Source organism: Danio aesculapii, chromosome 20 (genome assembly GCF_903798145.1).
Source record: "Danio aesculapii chromosome 20, fDanAes4.1, whole genome shotgun sequence".
Lineage (NCBI taxonomy): Eukaryota > Metazoa > Chordata > Actinopteri > Cypriniformes > Danionidae > Danio > Danio aesculapii.
The window spans coordinates 12,553,652-12,579,835 of record NC_079454.1 but is presented as its reverse complement, the minus strand read 5'-3'; the positions used below and the strand labels follow the sequence as shown (position 1 = coordinate 12,579,835).

At 36.3% G+C, this 26,184-nt stretch overlaps 1 protein-coding gene across 2 annotated transcripts in view; it reads left to right on the top strand.

Moving 5' to 3' along the window:
• Nucleotides 1-25,892, top strand: part of cdh2 (cadherin 2, type 1, N-cadherin (neuronal)) — a 112,658-nt gene extending 86,766 nt beyond the window's left edge. For both annotated transcript variants that reach the window (XM_056480938.1, XM_056480939.1), the window contains 11 exons: nt 2,968-3,112; nt 3,204-3,376; nt 4,167-4,304; nt 4,391-4,576; nt 7,781-8,034; nt 9,959-10,101; nt 15,007-15,240; nt 15,325-15,558; nt 18,303-18,442; nt 20,615-20,779; nt 23,885-25,892. In XM_056480938.1, coding sequence (XP_056336913.1) covers nt 2,968-3,112; nt 3,204-3,376; nt 4,167-4,304; nt 4,391-4,576; nt 7,781-8,034; nt 9,959-10,101; nt 15,007-15,240; nt 15,325-15,558; nt 18,303-18,442; nt 20,615-20,779; nt 23,885-24,091 — 2,019 coding nt within the window. In that variant the 3' untranslated portion in view covers nt 24,092-25,892. The remainder of the gene's footprint in view (nt 1-2,967; nt 3,113-3,203; nt 3,377-4,166; nt 4,305-4,390; nt 4,577-7,780; nt 8,035-9,958; nt 10,102-15,006; nt 15,241-15,324; nt 15,559-18,302; nt 18,443-20,614; nt 20,780-23,884) is intronic.
• Nucleotides 25,893-26,184: the final 292 nt, after the last annotated feature.

The window sequence follows — 26,184 nt, the reverse complement described above, 5'->3', positions numbered from 1 at the left end:
TTGGATTTTTCTACAGTCATTGGTGCTGTAACATAACATACCTTGTATGTAAAAAACTACAGTAATTAAGTAATTTGTTTATATTACTTTACAACATGAATGAATTGGTTAGTTGTGAACGTTTGACATTTTTGCAGCACAGTGCTTTCTCACAATTTAACCTGCAGAGGTCCTCATCGAGCTCTGATTTGGAAAGCTTCGAGTAACGAACCTTTTTTATATACAATTGAGTTGAACGGTTTACTGGTTTAGAAAGCTTCGTTTTACCATCACTTTATATTACCATATAGCCCATATTTAGCTTGTTATATTCAGTTTACATTTTAATTCATTCATTCATTTTCCTTCAGCTTAGTCCCTTTATTCATCAGGGGTCGCCACAACAGAATGAACTTCCAACTTATCCAGTATACGTTTTACATAGCGCATGTCCTTCTAGCTGCAACCCAGTAATGGGAATTAAAATTTTATTTATATATATATATATATATATATATATATATATATATATATATATATATATATATATATATATATCGCCTAACAGCAAGAGGGTCGCTTGTTCAAGCCTCGGCTGGGTCAGTTGGCATTTCTAGCAACTTCACATAGAAGATTATAGTGCATTGAAACAGTGTCAGTCCAGTTTTCACTGTTGAAGTTCAGTTTAGCTCAGTTCAGTGTGGTTTAATATTTACTGCTGAGAGTCCAAACACTGAAGAGCAAATCCATCGATGCGCAAGTCCAAAGACATTTGGTATAAATGAATTGGGAAATTGGGTATGCTAAAACTGACCGTTGTGCATGTTTTTGAATGAGTGTGTGTGGATGTTTGCCAGTGATGGGTTGCAGCTAGAAGGGCATCCGCTGCGCAAACAAAACCATATGCTGGATAAGTTAGTAGTTCATTCTGCTGTGGCGACCCCAGATTAATAAAGGGACTAAGCCGAAAAGAAAATGAATGAATGAATGAATGAATATATATATATATATATATATATATATATATATATTATATATATATATATATATATATATATATATATATATATATATATATATATATATATATATATATATATAAATACTGTGTTACTTGTTCATGGTTTTGAATTGTGCTTTTGATTATTAGCCAATTCAGTTAATCAAATGAGTTAGCTTAGCTTTTTAGCATTTTTACATTTAAATGTGTGCTTTAAATAGCAAATACACTTTTAATGTCTGCTTTGTGCATCCACAATGTTTATAAATCAGACCTTTGCTCTTTAGTTTCATGTATTCCATCCAGGACAGAGAGAAACTCTCTAAAACTCCCAATAAATTATGTGTGTCAGTGTTACCATGGCAGCCAGTCTGAGAATGTGACCTTTGACATCCCTCTAATCCACTGTACCATGAAGAGGAGAGCAGGCAAAATTAAACTCGGAGGAGCTTAGCCTGACGCACGCACACACTCATTGTTCTCACAGGGGGGACATTCCCCAAACCTGGCTTTTCGTAAGTAAGAACAATCCTCGATCTCTACTGGAAGAAGTTGCAAACTTTTCCTGCCTGGTTTCAGTATCCTTTCACTTTACCAGTGGACCCGAGAGGCTGTTAACCTCCCTCAGCGTCCACCTAATCCACATTCAGATTCAAATTATGCAGAGATTACATGAATATGGTATGATTTGCTTCCTAATGGTGCCAAAGGTGGAGCATCAGCCTTCCTTCGGTTCGCTCATGCATATATGCAGCAGACCTAAGACCACGCAAAACTGCAAACAAGTCAACTGTAGCAGTAGCATAACCAAATAACCGCTATAATGGAGTGCGGTGGTTAATAACCTCGCTGCCACCGCCTTTTCACTTTTGCTCATTTGGATGTGGAAAATGTGTGAATTGATTACTGTGAATATTAGTTGAAGTGACCTCAGAATATTGCATTAGATACAGCTTGGATGTTGGCATAAAGATGCTGACAGTTAATGTGAGTGTTAAGTTTTGCACTCAAAACTCATGAAGTACAGAATATACTTTTTTTTATGCTTGCATGTACTGTAGTCAGATGCAGCAATTGATAACGTTTGACAATGCACACTAGAAAGATTAGTCTTGGTCACTTTTCTTTTTAAAATGATGAGTGATAAAAATGTTCATATTTAAAATGCCGGCAACTAGCTCTCTGCGACTTTCACATGGTTGCCCACTGAAGCTAAGCAGGGCTGTGCCCAGTCAGTACCTGGATGGGAGACAACATGGGAAAGCTAGGTTGCTGCCGGAAGTGGTGTTAGTGAGGCCAGCAGGGGGTGCTCAACCTGCAGTCTGTGTGGGTCCTAATGCCCCAGTATAGTGAAGTTGATTCTATACTGCTCAGTGAGTGCCGTCTTTCGGATGAGACATTAACCGAGGTTTCGACTCTCTGTGGTCATTAAAAATCCCAGGATGGCATTTGAAAAAGTTTAACCCCGGCATCCTGGCCAAATTTATATATATAAATTCATATAAATTCTCAGGAGGGCGTATAATTTTGACTTCAACTGATAATCGTTTTGAATAATCGTGATTACAATTATGACCAAAATAATCGTGATTAATGTTCCACAACATTTTAAATGCATCTAATGGATGTCTAATAGACGTCTAAACAAAGATGGCTTGGGTAAAACTAGGCTAAATTTGGGCTGTCATTGAATATCTAATCAAATATGCAGAAATAAATGACTATGCATGTGGAGTCTGTCTGATCTGTGTATATTTGATGACTGGTCTAGTTTCGGGCTATTTTTAGATTTCTATTAGATTTTAAATGACAGCCCACATGTATCTTTATTTAAGCCAAGCAGTCTATGTATAGATGTCGTTTAACCACCAAATTGCTTGGTGGGTTGTTTCATATGCACAGTGTACATAGACCATTGTTCATCCAGGTTTGATTATATGAAGAGTTTTTACATAAAACTAACTATTCGAGTGTGTTTGCATTCACAGCTACGTGCTCACGCCGTGGACATCAATGGAAACCAGATGGAGAATCCCATTGACATCATCATCAATGTCATCGATATGAATGACAACCGGCCAGAGTTCACACACCAGATCTGGAATGGAACCGTTGATGAGGGCGCCAAACCAGGTACACCCTCACAGATTCATGTTTTCCACAGAGGCTGTAAAATATCTTCACTAGTGAAGGGAAAAAAGTGACATTTATTGCTTGGCTCTAGGAACATTCGTAATGACGGTGACCTCCCAGGATAAGGATGACCCAAATACCGCCAACGGGATGCTGAGATACAAAATCCTCTCACAGACCCCAGAGAGCCCCTCATCCAACATGTTCACTATCAACAACAAAACCGGCAAAATCATCACAGTAGCTGCAGGCCTGGACCGTGAGGTAATGTCAACAGCATGTAACTATATTGTACAGCAGATATTCTCATTAGTGTAATTTTTGAGTTCTCAATTGTATTGTTTCAAAGTCATTTCTATTTTATACATATTTTTTTATATTTTTTAAACATAAATATTTAGGAAATATTTCTCTCATGAAAAAGGAAAATATTTGCTATGAAATTTCAATTCTTTCTTAGATATTTCCCAAACGATGTTTAAATGTTTTCAGTATTTTCGATAATATTTTTTTCTTCTGTAGAAAGTTTTATTTCTTTTAGTTTAGTTGAAATAAAAGCATGCATTTTTTTTTTTTTTTTGATTTGTTAAGCCTTTAAATTGCACTTTAATCTAAATACTAGTATCTTGGAAAATAACTAGTGAAATATTATGTGCTTTCAACATGACATAGACAAAGAAAATAGTTATTATAAATTAGTTATTCAAACTGTTACTCCTTACAATTGTGTTGGAAAAAACGTCTCCGTTAAAACTGTACTGAATTATTTTTAAAAGAATCACAATTTCACAGGAGGCTAATAATTTTGCCTTCAACTAATTAAATGCTCTCTTTGACCAGCATAAAATACGTTTAAACTTTAAAAAGCACACAAAACATGTAACTTTTGAGGCAAGGCAAGTTTATTTATATAGCACATTTCATACACAATGGAAATTCAAAGTGTTTTACATAAACAAGGATTAAAGAAACTTGTATAAGAAACAAAAACAACAAAGAATCAAATTTGAAATAGAATCTGGAATCTGATGTATTTATTTTTTTTCCGGAGCAGAAGGTGCCTCAGTACACCCTGATCATCCAGGCCACCGATATGGAAGGAAACCCCACGTATGGTCTGTCCAACACGGCTACTGCTGTCATACGCCTGCTGGATGTCAATGACAACGCTCCCGAGTTCACCCGAGAGACTGTGAGTGACACATACAAGCACTTGAACACGCGTCTCACCAAAGCCATCTTTGCTGAAAATCGATCTTTCCCTCTGTCTGTTTCTAGTTCCATGGTGAGGTCCCAGAGAACCGTGTGAACGTGATAGTGACCAATCTCACCGTGACCGACAAAGATGAACCGGGGACTCCAGCCTGGAATGCTGTGTATCGAATTATATCTGGGGATCCGACCGGACGCTTCTCCATTCCTACTGACCCGGTCACCAATGAAGGCCTTGTCACCGTCGTCAAGGTAAAACTTATGACATGACAACACATCAGACTTAGTGAGAAATGATAATTGACCATATCCGCTTGCTAAGTAGTAACATATGAAATACTATTTCCGGGTCCGCTACTCATTTGAATTATGACAACTGTATAGCCATATCACACATTAAAGTTAATGTTATAAAAATCATGGCGTACACAATAGTCTTTGGACTTATTATCATTTTATAAAACAATATTTAACAATTTATTAAAAACATTAATCACTTTCTGGCCTTCTGATATTAGGCATGGATATATATGCGATAAGGGCTTGACATTAACACCTGCCAACCTGCCAAATGCAGGTTTTAGTTTAGCGGTGGCGGGTAAGACAGACACTCCCACTAGCCACTTTGGCTGGTTGAAAATAATTTTCCTGGATAATAATTCTTAAAAGCAAGGTTCGACAGGATGGTCCAATATGCATGCAAAGGCAATCTTAGAATTGAGAAACAACACGACTGACAAAAATAATTGCGTTTGCGCGAGCAATAGAAAGCAGGTGAATACCGAATGAGAGGATAATCACTCGTGTTAACACATGTGATGCACGCGAGTGTTTAAAACGCATGCACGCTCCCGTTTCCTTGCATGAAGCAACAGTGTCTAGAAAATAATGACTGTATAAAATGCTAGAAACGTAACTGATGTTATCGGTTCTCTTTCAAGTAGACTAGACAAAAGTGATGAACATGCACGCACAGACTTTCAAGAGTTCCACATTTGTCTTTTTGTAAGCAGCACCAGTTGCTTTTGCTTTAGCCATTTTTTGAACAGATTATTTATGGGTCTAACGTTACCGTGTGTGTGTGATCATCCTTTCATTGTCACAATTTTGAGTTAATATGGTTTAATTATCATTTTTTACAATAACATTGTTTTAATGGGAGATTAACTCCCCATTTATGTGTGGTTAACTGGTGATCTGGGAACTTTAGCCAGGACAGATTACTGTGCATATGTTTTGTTAAATTAAAAGTATAGTATACAGCTATATTTAGCTTGTTTTGACACATTTAAAATTTGTGGCTAAGAATTAATTATTTGTTTATGTTTGGTGTGGTCAGAGATAAATTTGGTAAATCCTTCATTTTGAGCTCTGAAAATTTAGTGAAATAAAATCTAATTGTAATACTATGAAACCACGAACCATTTGCTCATGATTTTATATGAGGAGGCATGTGGAGATAACGCAAAATCTAAATCAAGTAATTTTAGCATGTCAAAGTCATATTTATGTGTATAAAATATATTTTCCCAACATTAAAATTGTGGGTAGTGAAAATGGCGAGTGGCTAGTAATGTTGGAAAACTACTAGACTACTACAGTGGCTTGTAAACAACAAAGTTCATGTCAAGCCCTGTATGCGGTCATGATTTTCGGAAGTAATAGATCAACTAAAATGTTTATTATTATGATTTAATGAGCCTCCATATACAGTTTGATATGGCGATTGGACCTAGAAGCCGCTTCGAGTGACGTCACACTTAACAAGCGGATAGACAATTAAACCATAGTCCACATCACTCACATATTCTCTCACAATTCGCATATCCATTCGTAAATAGGATTAAAAGTAAACTCTTAAAGAGTTTGTAAGAAATGAACATTCTGACAGATGGTCTTAAATAGAGCAGTTTCTTCTTTGGAATCAATAATTCACTATAGTTTTATGGTTATACTTCTATGCCGCTCTTTCACTCCTCTCACATATGCTGCATCCCAATTCACATAGTATCTCTTCTAAAGAATAACTGAAAAAAATATTACTGGGTTCCCACGGGCCATGGGATTTTGGCAATACCATGGAATCTTAAAAGGTCTACTCTACACATTGAAAGTCAGTGAGTTTTATATATATATATATATATATATATATATATATATATATATATATATATATATATATATATATATATATATATATTTGGTCCAAGTCATGGAATATCATGGATTTTTGTTTGCCGTTTTATCAAAATGTAATTATTCTATATAATTTATTTTAATCATGTATTGTTATAGTTAGTCTATGTTTTTCATGTTATTTTATTCCTTTTCTGCTTGTCAACCAGCAATCAAATATATTAAAATGATATGATTTCTTTAACATACAGCATAAGTTGTTTTGTTTTGCTTACAATGAATGAGTGGAAATCTTAACACATTTAAATTACAGTCGGTATGCGAAAGATAAAGTGGGTAGATCATGGAAATTCAGCTTTTAATAATTGAAAATTAGGGGAAAGTCAGGGACATTGGAACAGGGTTTAGAGTGGATACGTTTAAAAGAGTGTTCTAATGTTAGCCAGATGGACTACCATTTCTAGTATAAATCTGAAGTGTAGTCTCGTGCACACTTTTAGAACCAATATACAACCAATGCAATGTGCTTTGTTTGGGCCCAAATTTTAATATAATTGTAAACATAGGCAACGTGTTAACAACTATAAATATTTCTAAATGTAGAGGCTTAGGTAAAGGAGTATGAATAATCAATTATCTGTGTTATATTTAATCTGCAACAACATCGTGAACTATTATATGCATATTTTGTCATTTACTTTTGAAGGCATCATTATGTAAACACGTGAGGAGCTTTCTCTGCGGGAAAGACACAGAAATGACAAAATAACAAGCCACTTCATCTCCACTATGGTAGAAAACAACAGAACGGTCTTTAAATGATGACGTAGTATGTCTCAAAGCTTGCCTGCTCTTTTGGTACACATTCAAAAGTATGGAATTTTCATTCATAAAAAGAGTATGTGCCTTTAGAGCATAGTTATAGTAATAGAGAACAATTGGGACGCATCAATACTCTTGTCTGTGACGTTGCAGAACTCTGCTTGGCCAATCAGATTTGTAGACCGGAACTAATTGTTGTATAAATGCCGTAATTGGGTTGCATTGCTATTCGCTAGACTCCCATAGGCATGGGGTTCAAACGCAGAGCAAAAGACGGTCTCCATGGAAACAGCTTCCACCTGCTGTTCAGCCGAGTTAATGGTTTATATATCTCTTAATTGAGAATGAGTTATTCATTAATTATTATTCAAACATTTCTCCTCTGTGTATTTAATTGCAACACGATTCATTCATTGTATCGTTTCGATTCTTTCCCCTAACAGATTGCGAAGCGGAGTTAACTTGATTGTGTGTCTGCTTGTGTGTTCTTGTGTACAGCCGGTTGATTTTGAGATGAATCGATCGTTCATGCTGACTGTTGTCGCTGACAATGAGGTGCCACTAGCGAGTGGAATCCATCGCACCCGCCAGTCCACAGCCACCGTGTCCATCCGCGTCATCGATGTGAACGAAAGCCCCAACTTTGACCCCAACCCCAAACAGATCAAACTGGAGGAGGGTCTTCCACAGTGGTCAATGCTAACGACTTTTACAGCTCATGATCCAGACAGATATATGCAGCAGACTATTAGGTATTAAAGCACACACATTTGCATATACACATAGTTTCTAGTGATGGAAAGTATTTATTGAAGTTTATTACATTTTCACAAACTATTTACAGTTTACAAAAATAAAAAATTATATGAAATAGTGTTGTCACAAGTCCTAAATATTTTCAATGTTTTATTTAACAAATGATTTCCAGTTATTATTAACTTTAATGCTTCCGTGAAGTGCATTAAAATCCTTTAACGCACGGCAAGCTGTTGATTATCCCGCTTACTCCATGGTCATTTGCCAAGGTAGGCATACGTTTAAAATAGTTTTGCTTTTTGCAGTGCAATATTAGTCTGAATTTTTGTCGGTTTTGACATGTTAGATTTTCTAGTCCCTCCACTGAATCCGCTGTGACAGGCAGACAGGTGGAGAGAGCGGGAGCGCGCGCATGTGCGTGTTGTTTATACCTGCTAATATTAAGATGCGATTTCATCAATCCGATCACAGGTGGACAAATAAGACATTCACAGTCACTCCTGCAGTGTGTTTCCAGTCACATGTTTTTTTTTTTGTCTACTTTCTATCAGTTTTCTAATGAGGGAGGATCTATATGTATACTGGCTTGCTCTTAACATTACCTTTAATGCTCTATTTACATTTCATAATCAACTTACAAATCTCATTTAAAGTACCATATCAATTAAATACGCTTTAGCAATATGTTACTTTATGCATTGGCTGAAGAGATTAAAGATAATTTATTTTATTTCCCATCAACTTCAAGCCTTCACACTTTATTTTGCTTAGTTTTAACATGCCGTTTTTATAAAAATCCATTTAACAAATATTTTTTAACATCTTAAGTAAATAATGTAATTATGTGTAATTATGCCTCTTTCTAATTAAATTATTAGGTTAGGCAAACTGAAATCATGGAATTGATCAAACAAAAAAAAAAAACGCAATTGCTGCATTAAGTAGAATAACTTTACGATTATTAAAAACACATTGATCTATACAAGTGAAAAAAAACACATGAAATAAAACATTTCCAAAGCTGTATGTAACGAAACGCCAGTTCAAGGGCACATAAGATGCATTCAAGAGAAAGCAGCCAAAGTCCATTTCAGAAATCTCTGCTGTAAAATTTGTAGGGAAATTTAGCAACAGAAAAAACATATCGTGACAGGTAGGAGAACATTCTGCTTCATTTATCTTCTTTAAAACAAAAGCAATCAGCCCAACACGTAGGATCAGTGTAATATTATCTGCCAAAAATATACCCGAGAACAAATAATAGGTTAAAAAGTCCTAAGACTGACCATTAGATACACAAAGATTAATTGTGTATCACGTTTTAACAACAGAGATGCAAAAGATTAGATGCAGCGGCAGGTCCTGAGATGGTCTGGCTGATTTAAAGCTTCAATTGGGTCGGAGCCGTTCGCGGAGCTGCTGCTGACAGCCTGGAGCTTCCAACATTTTTAAACACGTAATACCCTTATACATAAACTGCCGATTTGACTTTAAAATAACTATATTTTTGCTTGAAAAACTCTTAATTAGTATTTTCCTTATTTTGCGGATTCCCGTCCGCCGTTAAGAGTCCTCATCGGTTTCCTGTGCAGCACATGCGAGTTGCTATAGTAATTATAAACTTTTGGGAGAAGCGCATTTATTTCGAACTGTGATCAAAACCGACTGGAACTACCTGTGCGTTTCAACGAAAATAATGCACACTCTTCAGCCAATCATAATCAAGAATTTCAACAGACCATGGAATAAATATATATGTTAAATGTAAATCCTCAACGCAATTTCATTTTGGCGAATATTCTATACATACTAAATACAGCAGAAGTAGTAGAACAATATAAAAGTAGGCTACTCCACATTTAACCATTGTGTGAAAATGTAAATGTTAACCACCTCTTTTTGTGTGTTTGTGTTTTAAAGTTACTCTAAATTATATGACCCTGCCAACTGGCTGGAGATCGACCCAAACAACGGACGAATTTCCACCATTGCCGTTCTGGACCGAGAATCTCCTTACGTGAAAAATAACCTTTACAACGCCACATTCATGGCCTCAGACAACGGTAAGAGCAATGGCATGTGTGTGTGTGTATGCATAAGCAGTTGAGATTGAGTGATTGAGTGATTCCATTGATTTTAGCTCTAGGGTGGAACTGCAACCGAAGAGACTCCGAAATATATCCATGCCCACACATCCATGGTTAATGATCACACCAACGACAAATGCAAACTCATTCTCAATGTCTACGTGTTCACTTTTCCTGGGTGGCTCTTTGAAGCAGCTCTTCTTTCAAACACACACATATGCACATACACTACCCGCTGTGTGAAAGAGTCTACAGAACTCTGCTAGGCCGCTATTCTGCTGCCGTGTTTAACATTCTCGCTGCATCAGAGCTGTGAAACAACCCCCCTCTCTCACACACACACACACGCTGTAAATTTGAAAGCTTGTCTCACTAAGCAGTTGTGCCATTTTCGTATACGGTATTTCAGCACAAAACCCACCTGTAATCCAGTTTAAGCACACGCTAAATGCACTGAAATAACAATGCACAGAATGTAAATGAAGGCACTGTTTTTAGCACAAACACACCTCCTTTCTATGCAAATTAGGCTTATTATAGATCAGCAGCATTTGCACAAGCTCTCCGGTATTTGCATGGACAATTATGATTGCACAGAAAAGAAGGTGTACGTTTTATTGCTTTGTTTCGAAATTAACTCAGTTGTGCAATTTCTAGTGATCACTGCAGCTGTAATTTCTGAAATGATGGAGAAGAGTGTTGTATCCAGCTGCGTGGTGCAGTAAATCGCACTTCCTGCATTTTTATGGTTTCATGACACAATAAAACTGTACAGTTGCGGAAAAGTATTTTATATTGTTGAAGTCTACTGCATCCTCTACAACAAATCACTCAGAACCAACCCCGGCTACTTTTCCCAAAAGCATTGTTAGCCAAATATACTTACACATTCCAACATTACCAACATATTTCAACAATTCAGTTTTTCAAAACCATTGTTTCAATAAACATTCACAGACAGTATTTCAGTTATATGGCTGCAAAATAAACAAATAAATCTATCTGTGTGTATATATATATATATATATATATATATATATATATATATATATATATATATATATATATATATATATATATATATTATACAGGGTTTAAAGCTAAGTATATTTTCTACTAGCCCGATCAGGCAAGTGGTTCAGATTTTTACTTGCTCTGCCAGAATTTTCATTGGTCCCACCAAAAAACACCACCACTGCATTTCGTTGCCTTGTACTTGTACATGTGTAATGACAATAAAGTTGAATCTAATCTAATCTAATCTAAAAAAAGAAGATAATACCTATTTCTTAGCCACACATTTAAATAATGCCAAAAGCCAAACATAATTGTTAAACATACACATTTTATTCAGCATAACTTTCCTTAAATAGAACTGACAATTTAGAAAGTTACAATTAAGATAACTAAACTTGAATAAATAAATATATATATATATATATATATATATATATATATATATATATATATATATATATATATATATATATATATATATATATATATATATATATATATATACTTTAATTTTGACACCCACAGACATTGTCATCAAATATAAATCAAAGGTAAGACTTTCTCATACATAGTGTCATTTCAGTTGTCAAGTTTTGTTGGCTAGAATTATGCATTATAGACTTAAATTATAGAAAGAAATAATAGATAAAGTGAGACTGCAGTCAGATCATGAAACCAGATCAAGGTTGATATTTCTTTCAAGCTTTCAATGCAGAAATGTTCAAAACAATAGACCTAATACAAAATATTATATGATTAAAATATAGAAACAATTATCAGATGAAAATTTCTGTCAATTTCCCTAGTGGATAAACAGCATTCGGTAATATTTTAGCATGCTTTCTCTTTCGTATTCGACATGAAATGCACATTTGCCAGTAGGAATGACATCTTGCCATACTCATATTTCTCTCTTCATAAAGCCGTATAGGTGGCTATATGGTTTGTTAGTTTGTTGGATCGTTTTGCTTTCACACTACAATCGATCCGCTCCAGAGTTTGTTTCAATCAAGCCTAGACCACCTCTCGGTTTCGGACTAATTGATTTGGTGCGAATTCGAGTGCGATTTGGGGCTTCACATATGCCAAACATATCGTGCTAACTGGGCAAACAAGAAAGGACGTCAAGGTGTTAAAAGCACCCCCGGACTGTATTTGCATGCAATTGACAAACAGTCGCCCAATCGAGCTACATGAGGCTTAAATAAAAATTGTGTTTTCAAATGAAAATTAGAGTTCTATCACAGGTTTTACGAGAACTGAAAGGCTATAGTGTTTCACGTTTTCTTTGTGAATTTCTCACTTAAAACTAGACAAAAGGTGGATTGGTTTACTTGTTGTTGAAAATTGATCGCACTGGATCAGTATGTCATGTGGTGGGGAGTGGTCGTCCATGCACTGCCCGTACAGTCAAAAATATCACCACTGTCAAAGACATGGTACTGAGCCAAGCAGATGCACCACGCTACCATCGCACTGTCCGACAGATCGCACCAGAGTCCGCCGCCAATTAATGACTTCAATATGTAAATGTTGTGTGTGTGCTAATTTAGTTTGGAATTCATAAAATATTCAATATTTGGGTTGTCATTGTTTAACAAGGTAATGTGGTGATATAGATCAGGTGAGGTGTAAAACTTAAAGCACATACATAACATCTATTTGCTATCTAATTGCAATATATAATTAAAGGTGGAGGTATATATTGTTTTCATATTATGTGGATCTTTTAACCCACAGTAAGGTTAATATAGCAGAGAAAATATAGTAAAGCAGTCCTCAGAAACCATTATCTACAGTTAAAATGCAACATTAATTTAATCTCAAACTGATTATTAACTGAAAATTAGCAAAAGTCAGCAAAAATACTCCACCACCTGCATGAGGTCATTGATGACAGTTCATATAGATGTACTGTCATGGGTTGTATGCCAAACAAAACATTCTGTATGAAGCACTAAAACAACACAGACAGTGTGCACATACACAATGCTATCTTAGCATTCACAATGGATGTTCGTCTCAATTCAGTCAAATCTTTGTTTGCGACAAGCTGCTGATCGGCTCCCTTTCTCACAAAGAAGCCTATTCGCATCGAGTTCAATGCTGATTCGCACACCTGATTCAATAAATTAAGGATACTTAGTCGTACTTGATTTAGTTGTTTTCAGGGCTGGAACAGATTAATAAATGTGTTGGGAATGCCAACTGGGTAGAACAGAAAGTCGGCGCTCTTTCAGCCTGCCGCGGAGCTCTGCCCGTCTCTTGTTCTTTGTTTAAAGATCAGTGAAGTCGAAAGGTCTTGTTACTCTTGTTGAGAAAGAAACTAAAGCTCTTTTCTAAGCGGTGATGGTCCAGTCTGTGGTGGTTAGAAGGGCTCTCGTTGGCAGTTATTTCATGGACGTGGGCAGGTTGATTGGATCCTATAGAGCGTGCATTAGGGTTTATAAATGAATTATCATGCCCAGAAACTCAGATGAGAGGAACTTAAAGTCGTTAACTCCTGTCGTTTGTCTGTATTTTCAGTTTTAAACTATTTGTCTCCAACTCCGATGTCACGCCCACAAAATGTGCTCAGTTGAGATGCATATTGCACACACAAAACATGGAACGATGGAACGATCAGTTTCTGTCAGTTTCAATCTTCCGTCAATTCACTCTTCTGTCAATTCATCTTTTGTTGCATCCCTGATTATGCTTATTATTTTAAAAGCTAGTCATTTTAGAGGACTCCTATAATAGGGTTACGTCAATCCAAGGTCAAAAACGAACTTGACTTTTCTTAAAGTGTCTGAAACAGTTTTTTCAAGGATCTGGTCTCTAAAAAAAACTGCTTTTTGTGAGTGTACTCTGCTCTGATTGGTCAGATAGCTTCAATCTGTTGGGATTGTTCTACATCTCATTCAGAACTTTTTATTTCACCCATAACCATATTTGGTTTCCCTAGCACTTTCAAAAAACACAGAGCAGATGTCAAAGAACCAGCGGTGACTAAAACTAACTGTCTTGTTGCCTCACATCAGCTGTGCCTGCTCCCATCTGGACCATATTGCTGCATGTGAACACTGATTCATAGCTAAACAGCCAATCAGATAGCTCTGTTTCAGTAATGGTCAATGGAGATTCCATATATCTTAACTGTAACATTGGGTTCTCAACACATTGACAATGTAAATTAAACTCTACTAGGTCTCAACTACATTTTCAGTTTACATTTTGAACACTACTAATAACCATAGCTTGGAATTGTGCAAACAAGGAAGTAAAGCTGAAATTATAACTTGTTTCAAGCTGTTTAGACAGCTACAAAAAAAACCTTTAGAAATAGAATAATTATATTTTTACTTAACACAAAAAATCTATTTAAATTAACAAAAAAAGTTCACAGTTAAATAAAATGTGCAAATTTTATTATTTATAATAAATTATAATTGTTAATTATTTAACATTTAATTTTTAGTGTGCCTGAATACTGTATTTACTGTATTCATTGCTTGTGATTTGGTTGATTGCATTTTATGCAGATGCGCTCCACTAATCATCCTATGATTATCCAAAATTATCATTCTTTCCAAATAGAGCTATTAATTTCATCTGGTAAGATTATACTCAATATCTTAATATGTATCGCAGAAAAAATCAAATATTGCAATGTCAGTTTTTTCCAAAATTGTGCAGCACTACAAGTAGCTAAATTACACTCTACATAGAAGGTAACAATATGAAAAGAGCATATTAGGGGCACTTTATAATCACATAGGTTACATTTCGAAAATTACTCATTGAAAACAGTGTTTAAAATCCAAATTTGATTCATAAACAGAAGTTTATTGACTTTTTCTGTTTCCTTTTGTCCATCCACAGGCGTGCCCCGTGCAAGTGGGACTGGTACACTGCAGATTTACCTGTTGGATATAAATGATAATGCACCACGCGTCTTCCCTCAAGAAGCAGAAGTGTGTGAGCGTCCCGAACCCAACGCCATTAATATCACAGCTGTAGATGGAGATCTCAATCCTAACGCTGGACCCTACGCTTTCGAACTGCCCAACCGTCCCTCAGACATCCGGAGGAACTGGACACTTACCCGGATCAGTGGTACGTCACACTACCATCTCTAAATATTTTTCTAATCCCTCAATTGTTCCCATAAAAGTAAAATGCTTTGTGTTTGGTTTGTAGGCGATCATGCTCAGCTGAGTCTGAAAATTAGTTACCTGGAAAGTGGCATATACGAGCTGCCTATCAGCATCACAGACTCGGGTAACCTGCCCATGTCTAACACTACGTACCTGCGCATTAAAGTGTGCCAGTGCGATCATCACGGTGACTGCGTGGACATGGAGCGCATCATGGCAGCCGGGCTGGGCACCGGAGCTATCATCGCCATACTTATCTGCATCATCATTCTGCTGGGTAAGATTCTTTCTTCCGGGCAGTGGAGTTGAGTTCTTATCAGTCGGTCACATTTCTGCTGAGCACATGTGATCTGCTTTTGGTGTTGATATGGTCACAATGAAGACTTTATAGTTGACACTGTTGTAGAAATGATAGAAGCAGCAGCTCTGTTCACTTGCGTCAATGTTATCAGTTAAATCAAAATCAAATGACGCCTTTCTTTTATTTTTTAGCTAAGTGCAGATATACACTTACCGGCCACTTTATTAGGCACACCTGTCCAACAGCTCGGTGACGCAAATTTCTCATTTCGAAGAATCACATGGCAGCAACTTAATGCATTTAGGCATATAGACATGGTCAAGGTGATCTGCTGTAGTTTAAACTGAGCATCAGAATGGGGAAGAAAGGTGATTTAAGTGACTTTGAACGTGGCGTGGTTGTTGATGCCAGACGGGCTGGTCTGAGTATTTCAGAAACTGCTGATCTACAGGGATTTTCACGCACAACCATTTCTAGGGTTTACAGGGGTGATGCTATCATGTCAATATAGACCAAATCTCTGAAGAATATTTCTAGCATCTTATTGAATCTATGCCACGAAGAATTAAAGTAGTTCTGAAGATAAAGGTAGTCCAACCTGGTACTAGTAAGGTGTACCTAATAAAGTGGCCGGTGAGTGTAGTTTTTTGTAGAGATATTTTATGATTTATGAAAAAAGATAGATGGGACCAGCAAGGAGACAATAAGCTTAATTATAAGAATAGAGCTTAATTGAGGTGGATACATTTTTATTCCGTTCAAATACAAAAAACATAAGATGAAATGGAAACAAATCTATCAAATAAATTGTTTAAAAGATTTATAACGTAATTTGTCTCAAATATTTAAATGAATAATTCATTTAGGCAGAAAAAAAGTGAATAAAAAAAATCAAATAAATCTTTCATTATAATAAATTGTAGCCATTAGTTTGTTTACTCGTACTTTACATGTAGCTAAATTGTGACCCGTGCATTATGAATTAATTTGCTTGTTTGTTTGGCCACGATGAGCTAATTTGATTTAATTGCAACACATGAGCAAATTATTGCAACATGGCCTTAATTATGTGAAATGAGGGAACAAACTATTATATTGTGCACACAATGTACTTAAAATGAAGTAACAAATTAGAGAAATGTGTTAATAAATTATTAGTAAGTCATAGGAACACTTTTATTAATCTGTGACCATGCTATACTTTTTTTTGTCTGTAGGTTTTTACATAATGATAGAGTTGAAGGCTGCACAATATACCATTTCAGCATCGATAAACATCGCAATGTGTGTCCCCGCAAAGGTCACATCACAGGATATGTAATGTTGACGGATTATCAGCACAATAATTGAGAATACTAGAGATTTGTGGAGTCATTGCAAAATATAAGCATAACAGTATAATAATCTTTTATACTAATCGGCATTTCAAGAGAATTAAAACCATTCGGTTACAATAATGTACAACATTTGTAACTTTAATGAAGTGTAATTTAACTGAATTATTCATACAATGAAGACTACACAGTGTTATTTTGCATTTCATTATTCAATTTTTGTACCTGAATACTGTTTGACCCTCCAAAAACCATAACGCGCTGTTTATTTGACTTTTTTCTTTGCCCTGTTGTAATTATTTTTGCTTGCAATTTGATTAATAATTTTATACATGATTTATAACCATACAAATCACACAAATCTAAATTCAAGATTTTTTTTTCCAAACAGGGCTATTCAAGCCATCTAGTGAAATTGTATTTAGGCATGGGTTGATAACCATTTTCAAGGTATACTACCGATAAAATTTTCTGCAATACCGTTCCTATGGTATATGTAACGTTTTTTTTTTTGTTTTTTTTTAGGACAACAGTATCTCCAGCAGAAAAGATATCCAGAAATGCCATTTTAAATTATACTAAAATCAGTATTTTTGAAACTAATAAAAACAGCAGAAGTCAATGATTCATTTGACTTATTTAACCTGACATGTTTACTGCTCCAAAATATTTAAAAAATTCTCAAAATAAAAAATATTGTGTTCAAAGCGGAAGAATATATTTAAGAACAGTAATCACAATACCGTAAAACGTGATATTTTTATTCAAGGTTATCATAGCGTCAGAATCTTATACCGACCTATGCCTCATTGTGTTCATATCGCCATATATATCGCTGAAAAACAAAATATCGCAATGTCAGATTTTTCCAATATTGTGCAACCCTAGTAGAGCTATAACCTATCATCAAAATGAAAAATATCATTGCTCGCAAAATAAAGAAATGCTTTTTTTTTTCAGAATGTTTTGTCTTAGTAATTTATTACATTAAATAAACATCCACATTAGTTTTTCCAGCAGCTTTAACTTCCATTTACTCAAATTTCTGTGGAACTGACAATTTAGTTCTTGAACACATGTTGTGTAAACCTGTTTTTTCATTTAAATCAAATTTGGGACTTGGAAACATTAGCTCCTGGAACGTCTCTGCAGTTTTAAATCACGTTACTTCTGTAATAAACCTATTTACGCAGCAGATCAAATATCTCAAAGTAAATAATGTCAGAAAAGCAGAATAATATGCATCCACTTGTCACATGAGGTCATTTAACTTAAAAGTCTCAGTTGGTGGTGCTAAAAATGACACGCTGCACCTTTAACCGTCTGATCTCAAGTCATTTAGCTGCTTTTTTATTGATCTTTCTCCCACTTTCTGCCTCTCTGCAGTGCTGGTGTTGATGTTTGTGATGTGGATGAAGAGACGGGATAAAGAGAGACAGGCCAAGCAGCTGCTGATCGATCCAGAGGACGATGTGCGAGACAACATACTTAAATACGATGAGGAGGGCGGCGGAGAGGAAGACCAGGTACATGTCCTTTTTTTTTATTGCTGCTGCTGCTACTGAATAACTTAATGCAATCTAGCCTGTTTAACAAAAAGCTGTTAAAAAGTTTCATTTTAACCAATCATTAAATTTAAAAATGAGCTACGTGGTGGTGTGGTTTGAAATCTCAATGACTCATTCATTTCGCAAGTAACGCCGAATTATAAGTCATAACATGTTAGCGACTAATTTTAAATTGATGAAACAGTTCCTGCTTTGCCTGCTGTATGTGCGAGACGTGCAGATTTGCATTCGAGCCAAACTTTGTTTTTGTGACTCACACACACATACAAAAATGCTCTCACGTTTTCCGATTTATCATTTTGGATATTTTCTGTGTTTTTTTCATACGAGTTAATGATATTTTCTTCTATCTTCTACACCTAACTCCCACAGGAGCAATTTGGCATTTTAAGATTTTAATTAAGGCATTAAATCTAAGAAAACCCATTAGTAATGTACTTAAGCCTTGGGTATACTCGGTTTTTGTTTTGTGTTTTTTCCATCTGCATCTTGTGCATGGCCAATTATTGTAGCTTTTCAGAGTAATACTCCATGGACGTGCATTTACAGACATGTCATTTTTCATAGTTGCTTTGAAAAATGCAAGTATATTCTGCATAATTGTAGTGTTTTATACATTTGTTTAACTTATTTTTTCCCTCTTCTTCAACTAATTCTTGAATGTAATGGCCCAGCTGTGAGTGTTACCACCTAGTGGACCTATCAATTAGTGCAGTCAGTTACAGATTAGTGTGTGTGTCCATACAAAAGTTTAGTTGCACCAGTCTTGCTTATTTACCAATGAAGTGGCAAATGGAAAATCAAAGTATACTATTGACTGTTTGATTGAACGCTATGGATGACTACACACTAGCCTAAAGTAAATGAATGATTAAATTAATGACTTTTATTTTTGTTCATATAATTTGACAGGGTTTTTCTACTACTAACATGTGCGTAAAACATATGCCGTGGCGACCTCTGATGAATCAGACTAAGCTGAAGTAAACCGAATGAATGAATTTGACAGTGTTGAATGTTGTTGAAAGTGAGCTGCCTATTGAAAGGCATGTTTGCCTCCAGTATTTTTAAATATTTAATGTGTATAATGAAATGGTTATAAGGTAAATCATACCTTCACATGTAAATCATACACACATTCAGGATTCCCCAAAAATGTTGATTATATAGACATGCTTGTCTTTGAAATGGTTTTGGAATGTTGGTTGTTTTCAAATTTCCCAGAAGAAGGTTTTATCATATTTAGCCCCATGAATATTTTTTTTATTGGTCATTAAAAATAATTAAAAAAAAAATTATAATGCTATAAATAATAATAATAAAAATATCAAAAGCATAAAGCATGAAAACAACCCTGCAGGCACAGGACGTCATATTGACGTTGTACCCCAACGTCATAGGGATGTTGGATTTTGTTTGGAAACGAAAATCAGGTTGATGTTAGAACCCAACGTCAGGCTGATGTCAATGTCCAACATCCAACCTAAAATCAACCAAATATCAATGTCTAATCATGTTACACCTTGACGTTGAGTGGACGTGACCACTATGACATCTATCAGACCAACACGGCTTAAAATCAACCAAATATCAACGTATATGACGTTGTTATTGGACATCAAAATAACGTTGTCCTTAGACGCTGACTAGACATTGAATTTTGGTCACCTGACGTCATGACCTAAATCTAACCTAATATTAACGTCTTGTGATGCTGTGTGCCTGCTGGGAAGTGTTATACAGCATTAATTTATTAATTTATCTGTTCAAACATTGTTTTATATACATTTTAGCAAAATAATAGTATAAAATATAATAATAAATCAAGTTTGGCATATTTATAGAACAACAGTCTAAATACTAGCGCAGACCTATACTTTTAATTTTGTCTTTCAAAATACTTGGTTTTACTCATTTGTCAGCATTTTTTGTTTAAAATATTACAGTAGATGTAATAAATATAAATATACATAAATAACGTTCTTAGTACATCAAATCTTTTTATCATTGACTCTTTTATTAAACAAAGTGAGTTTAAATTACTAAGGTTAAAACAGTTGTTGTTTCCTAAAAATGCAGCCACCTAACCTAGTTTGTGACTGTCTCTTCCTGCTATCTTTGTCTCTTCAGGACTATGATCTGAGCCAGCTGCAGCAGCCTGATACTCTAGAGCCAGACATGATCAAGCCTGTCGGGATCCGCCGGCTGGACGAGCGACCGATGCACTCGGAGCCCAACTACCCCATCCGCTCAGCCGCTCCCCATCCCGGAGACATAGGAGAGTTCATCCACGAGGTACGCTGAGTCTCCATCTCTCCATATAAAATGGCTCGATGGCACCAGTGATAAGCCGTAATGGTGATTGATTGGTTAATTGGACCGAGGTCCTTTTAGTTTTGCTGATCATTAGGCAGACTCTGAGATTCAATATCTCATGCTACAGTCTGTGGATCCACATCCCTCCTACACAGACCTCACAAGCTCCGAGCAGCGCGAGATTAGCGAAAAACTGCTTAAATCAGCCAATGAATTAAACATTACAGCTAAATGTAAGCAGCCTCACTTAAAAGACTGACATGCTTTGCATTTGCCAATCGTTTCAACCCAACTGTATTTTAAGGAAACCATGCCACAAGGAGTTTGTTCTTTTTTAAACTTCCAGAAATTGACACTTACGAGATTTGTATATAATCGTTTTATGGCTGGAGAAAGATTTGTTTGGACAGGCGACTTTAGAATTATGTCAACCGAATGTCTCAATATGGTGTTTAGTCTATGTGAGCACTCTGTCTGGACAGTGTTATGCCAAGGATATAACTTTATTTGTATAATATGGCAGTGTATCAACACCAAGTGAACTGCCTACCCTAGACTGTACTGCTGGCCACTAGAGGCATTTTCAACATTAAAACTGAACTCGTATTTGGTTGTTTGATGACCTACAGAAATAAGCTAAAGAAAACATTTGAATATCACTAAGATGCGCAAAAAAAGTTGCAACACTTCAATATGTTGACCATAACTGTTTTCACTCTGAAGTGCACATGGAGGGAGATATATCCCATTTGGAACACACTGTAAAATCTATGCAAGTAATTGCCAATTTCCACAGATTAACTGTCCTCTAGTGGTCAGGAGCATTTCTGTTGTGTTTTGGTTGCTTTATGACTTGATTCCATTTTGGAACAATGTGCAATCTTCTTAAGTGGTTAAAATTGAAAGATACAGAATATGGTGGGTCCACACTGTAAATGTTAGCATATGGCACATTGGCCCTGGAGACCTGGGATACATTCCCACACATAGAATAGGAAATAATGTTCACAATGCACTTTGTATTCATTCACATTTTGAATTCACCTGTGCACATGCACTACAGAATGGTAGAGAATAGTACAGCCAATCTGTTTTACTTAATGGCTTTCATTCCCATTGTCACTCCTTCCTCCCTCCCTCCTTCCTTCCTTCCGCTTCTCACTTTAGTTGTTTCTCGTCCAGTGTCCTGACAGAGTGTTCAGTGTTTCATTGTTTAATTGTGTGAGCTCAGACTGTGCTTAGCTGTGCTGTTTCCAGAACGCAGCCGCTTATAAATAAACGCTTTCCCTGATTCCAGAGCCCAGCATCTGTTTGCACGGCGACCCCAATCCTTCTCCCTGCATCCCTCTCCCCCCATCTCCCCTCCTCCTCCTCCTTTTGTCCCGGCTTCTTTTTTTCCATCCCATCCATACAGTGGCCTAGAAGTGCTAAACACAATGAAATTTAAAAAGCAAACCCGAGTCCACAACACGCACGAATCGCATCATCACTTCAAAAATAAAAATGTTAATTGTTTAATCACTGTTTAATTCACATGTTTGAAAAATGGTGGTATCCAAACACTAGGGAAATCAATAATGACCATCAACTGGAAGTGGAAGCTAAATTGACCAATCAGTCTGGAAGTGAACTACTCCTTTCAAAAGCAAATATTAGTTCAGAACACAACAAAATCAAGCTATAACATAGTAGAAATGCTCTGTTCTATGGCTGCACGATATTGGAAAAATTGAACGTTACTATATATATATATATATATATATATATATATATATATATATATATATATTTTTTTTTTTTTTTTTATATATATATATATATATATATATATATATATATATATATATATATATTTATATATATATATATATTTATATATATATATATTGTTTTTTTGTTTTGTTTTTTTCCCCATTATATATTGTGATGTATAAATGAAACCAAAAATAAAAGTGAATTTAGCAGGGTTTTTTTAGGAAGCGTCAAACAATAGTCAGATATTCAGGTTTGGTAGTTAAATAATCAAATGTAAAATAACACTGGACAGTCTTCTTTGATGATCAACTATAATCCCAACTCAACATTGCAGATCCTGCAATGTGACAATTGCGAATGCACACATTGCAATATCTATGCTGATACAATATATTGTGCAGTCCTACTCCATTCCACTAGTGGCAAATGGTCTGTGGAAACTGTGGCAGATTCTCGCATACTTATGCACTGGACAGACTTGTGGTGCTTTCCAAATGGGATATATCGCGCACCAAAGTGTCAATCCAAACCAAAGTGATCAAAACTGGCCACTTCGAAGGGCCCTTTGGAATGAAAGTTGTTTGGTGTCACACACTTTGGAAGGCCTCATTTCCGAAGTGATCAGGGCATAGGAATAAGCCCAATGGAATCCACTTATAGTTGTGTTATAAAATGCTTAACAACACCACAATTAAAACTTGCATTTTTATTATTAGTTTTTATTTACATTTACAGTTTGTACCTGTGCGACAGAAAAACCTTCCAGACTAACAACAAACAGAGCTTTCCATTTGGAAGGGCTCATCCCTATGCCCTAATCCCTTGGAGGGGTTTACCCTCCAGAGTGACTGCTTTGAAGGGATTAGGGCATAGGGATGAGCCCTTCAAACAACCAAACAACTTCCCTGTGCAAAGGATCATGGGTTCCTGAAGAGTCCATCAGATGTACCCTTTGAAATCTTTCATCCCGAAATGCCCTTCAAAGTGGTCAGTTTTGGGCACTTCAGATTATAATGACACTTCAATATGATGACCATAATTGTTTTCACTCCGAAGTGCACTTTGGAAGGGGATATTTCCCATTTGGAACACCGTAAAAACCAATGCAAACAATTGCCAATTTGCGCAGATCAACTGCCCCCTAGTGGTCAGGAGCATTTATGTTGTGATTTTAGTTGTGTTTTGACTTGATTCCGTTTTGTTGTGTTTGCTATTTAAACTTTGTGTTGTGCACTCCCTGCCTACCGTATATCCCCCTCATCAAAATGAGAGCACATACATGTGGTATATCGGTTTTTAATCACTATCCATTCTCGTCATGTTCCCCAGGGCCTCAAGGCAGCCGACACCGATCCCACGGCCCCTCCGTATGACTCCCTGCTGGTGTTTGACTACGAGGGCAGCGGCTCCACGGCCGGCTCACTCAGCTCCCTTCACTCGTCCAGCAGCGGAGGAGACCAGGACTATGACTACCTCAACGATTGGGGCCCTCGCTTCCGCAAACTCGCCGACATGTACGGAGGTAACGACGACTAGCTTACGCCATCACCGCAGGACCACTGAACGACAAGGAAGAACCGGAGGAGGAGGAAAATTTACAAGAAAACAAAAAACATCAAAAAAACAGTGTGGCACTTTTTTTTTTAAATCGCGGGACGTGGACAGTGTGCAGAATCAAAACAATGAAGTAAACAATATACCCTAGAGAGTGCGAGAAACCAAGACTGAGATAAAAAATTGGAAGGAAGATCAGCAATGGAAACAAAACCAGGTCTTTCAGAAGGCCTGCGTTGTAATGAAGGAATCTGCCAAGATTTGGTTCAGTCCAGGATTTTTTGCGCCTAAGTTTTGAAGGATCATCGGTACGAAACGTATGAAGGAACGCTTCAAGAACGTTAAATGAATGCTAAGTTACACTTGAATCTCACAGTACAGAAGCACTGGGATATTACGTGCCTTTTTGTACATTTCTTTTCTTTCATTTTTACATTTTTCTTTCTTTTTCGGTCTTTGTTTATTTGATCTGATGATGTTTTACTGTTCAATGGCTTTGGTGGCTCAGAGTTTTGAAGTGTTATTTTAATTCTTTTTTCATTTACGTTGTGAGCCTGTTTATAACATTTACGCTCCGACATGCTTTTGTTTGCATTTTTCACCATCACGCTGTTCGTTCACGTCACGTATCAAAATGAAGACTTTGAAAGAATGAGAGCGGCTAGACAGAGAGAACAGCTTTGTACAGTACGCTAGAAAATAGATTTCAGTTTCTCATTTTATTTCACGTTTTTTTATATATATATCTATATATATTTACATTCACAATTTTTTTCCACCGAAACGTTAACTTATGCAGCTGGTTGCAAAATGGGAGACGAGCATTATTGTTATTATTTGGTAGCAGAAATTTTTTTTTTCTATCTCTCTCTCTCTCTCTCTGCATTTTTTTGAAGTGATTTAGTATTTTGCAAATGAAAGCATTCAAATGTCATCTGCCTTAGTCATCCTGGTATTCTTTCATGCCTGGTATTCTTTCATTTTTTTACTCCACTGTAAATTAAATGGTGTGTACATAGTTTTTTGTTTCATTTCTCCTCTTTTGATGTAGTCTACGATGAAGAACAGGGCGTGAAGAACTTGTATATGTATAATTTGGACTACAGACAAAAGGAATTTTTTGCATGTTTTTATCTTTTCCGTATAAAACAGTCTTTCTGAAATTTATTTACACACAAATAAAGAAATGCCCACCTTGAAGGAGACTACAGCGATTAAGTGATACAGAAGTTTGGTCCAGATACCCGTTGCTTTCATCCTCCCCTTTTCATAAGGTCACATTCCTTTTCGGTTTTACCCCTTTTGGCCCAATTTATGACCTTCCGTTTGCCCATTCTCTCATTTCATCTCTTGGTGTCCTTCGTCAAGGAGACCACAATGACCATTTCTTTTGCTACGTTCATTGTCTTCTCCCCCCGGGCCACTTTCATGGATCAAAGAGGTTGACTGACGTTCAAGGCTGCAAAATGATCCTTCTGGATCTTCATGTCTGAACGAAACTAATGGTGGACTGAAGCCCTCATCATAACTGTCTCTGCCTGTTAGAGAGCCGTGTGTGTGTGTGCGTGTGTGTGTGTATCACTGGATGCGTCAGAGAGGGCCAATTAAAAGAGCAGGATGGAAAGTACGAGGCCAGTCCACTCACGAGGCTCACAGCCATAAGATGATTAACAGCTTTTTAATGAACGATGGCTGTCCAGAGTTCTGTGGGCTCTGTTTGCAATTACTTGTTGATATTATGACCCATTGCAGCCCAAATGACCAATAAAAGTCTAATTTTGGATATTCTGATTTGTTTGCTTTTCTTTGCTACTTTGATGTATTAGCTGTGCTCCGAAACCTAGCAGCTCCCTAGATAGACAGCTGGCTTCTAAGGCAGGATCTTAAGCATCGTGGGACCTCAGCAGTGACAGATTTAGAACGCTCTACATGGATGGAAATCACAAATAGAGCTGCACATTGGAGACTCGACTAGCAATTGATTTCTTTGGAGTTTGACATTAGTAACCTCACTAAACCTTTATATGCTCCTAAATATGAAAAAGATATGTTGGTAAAGATTTGGATTTAAATGA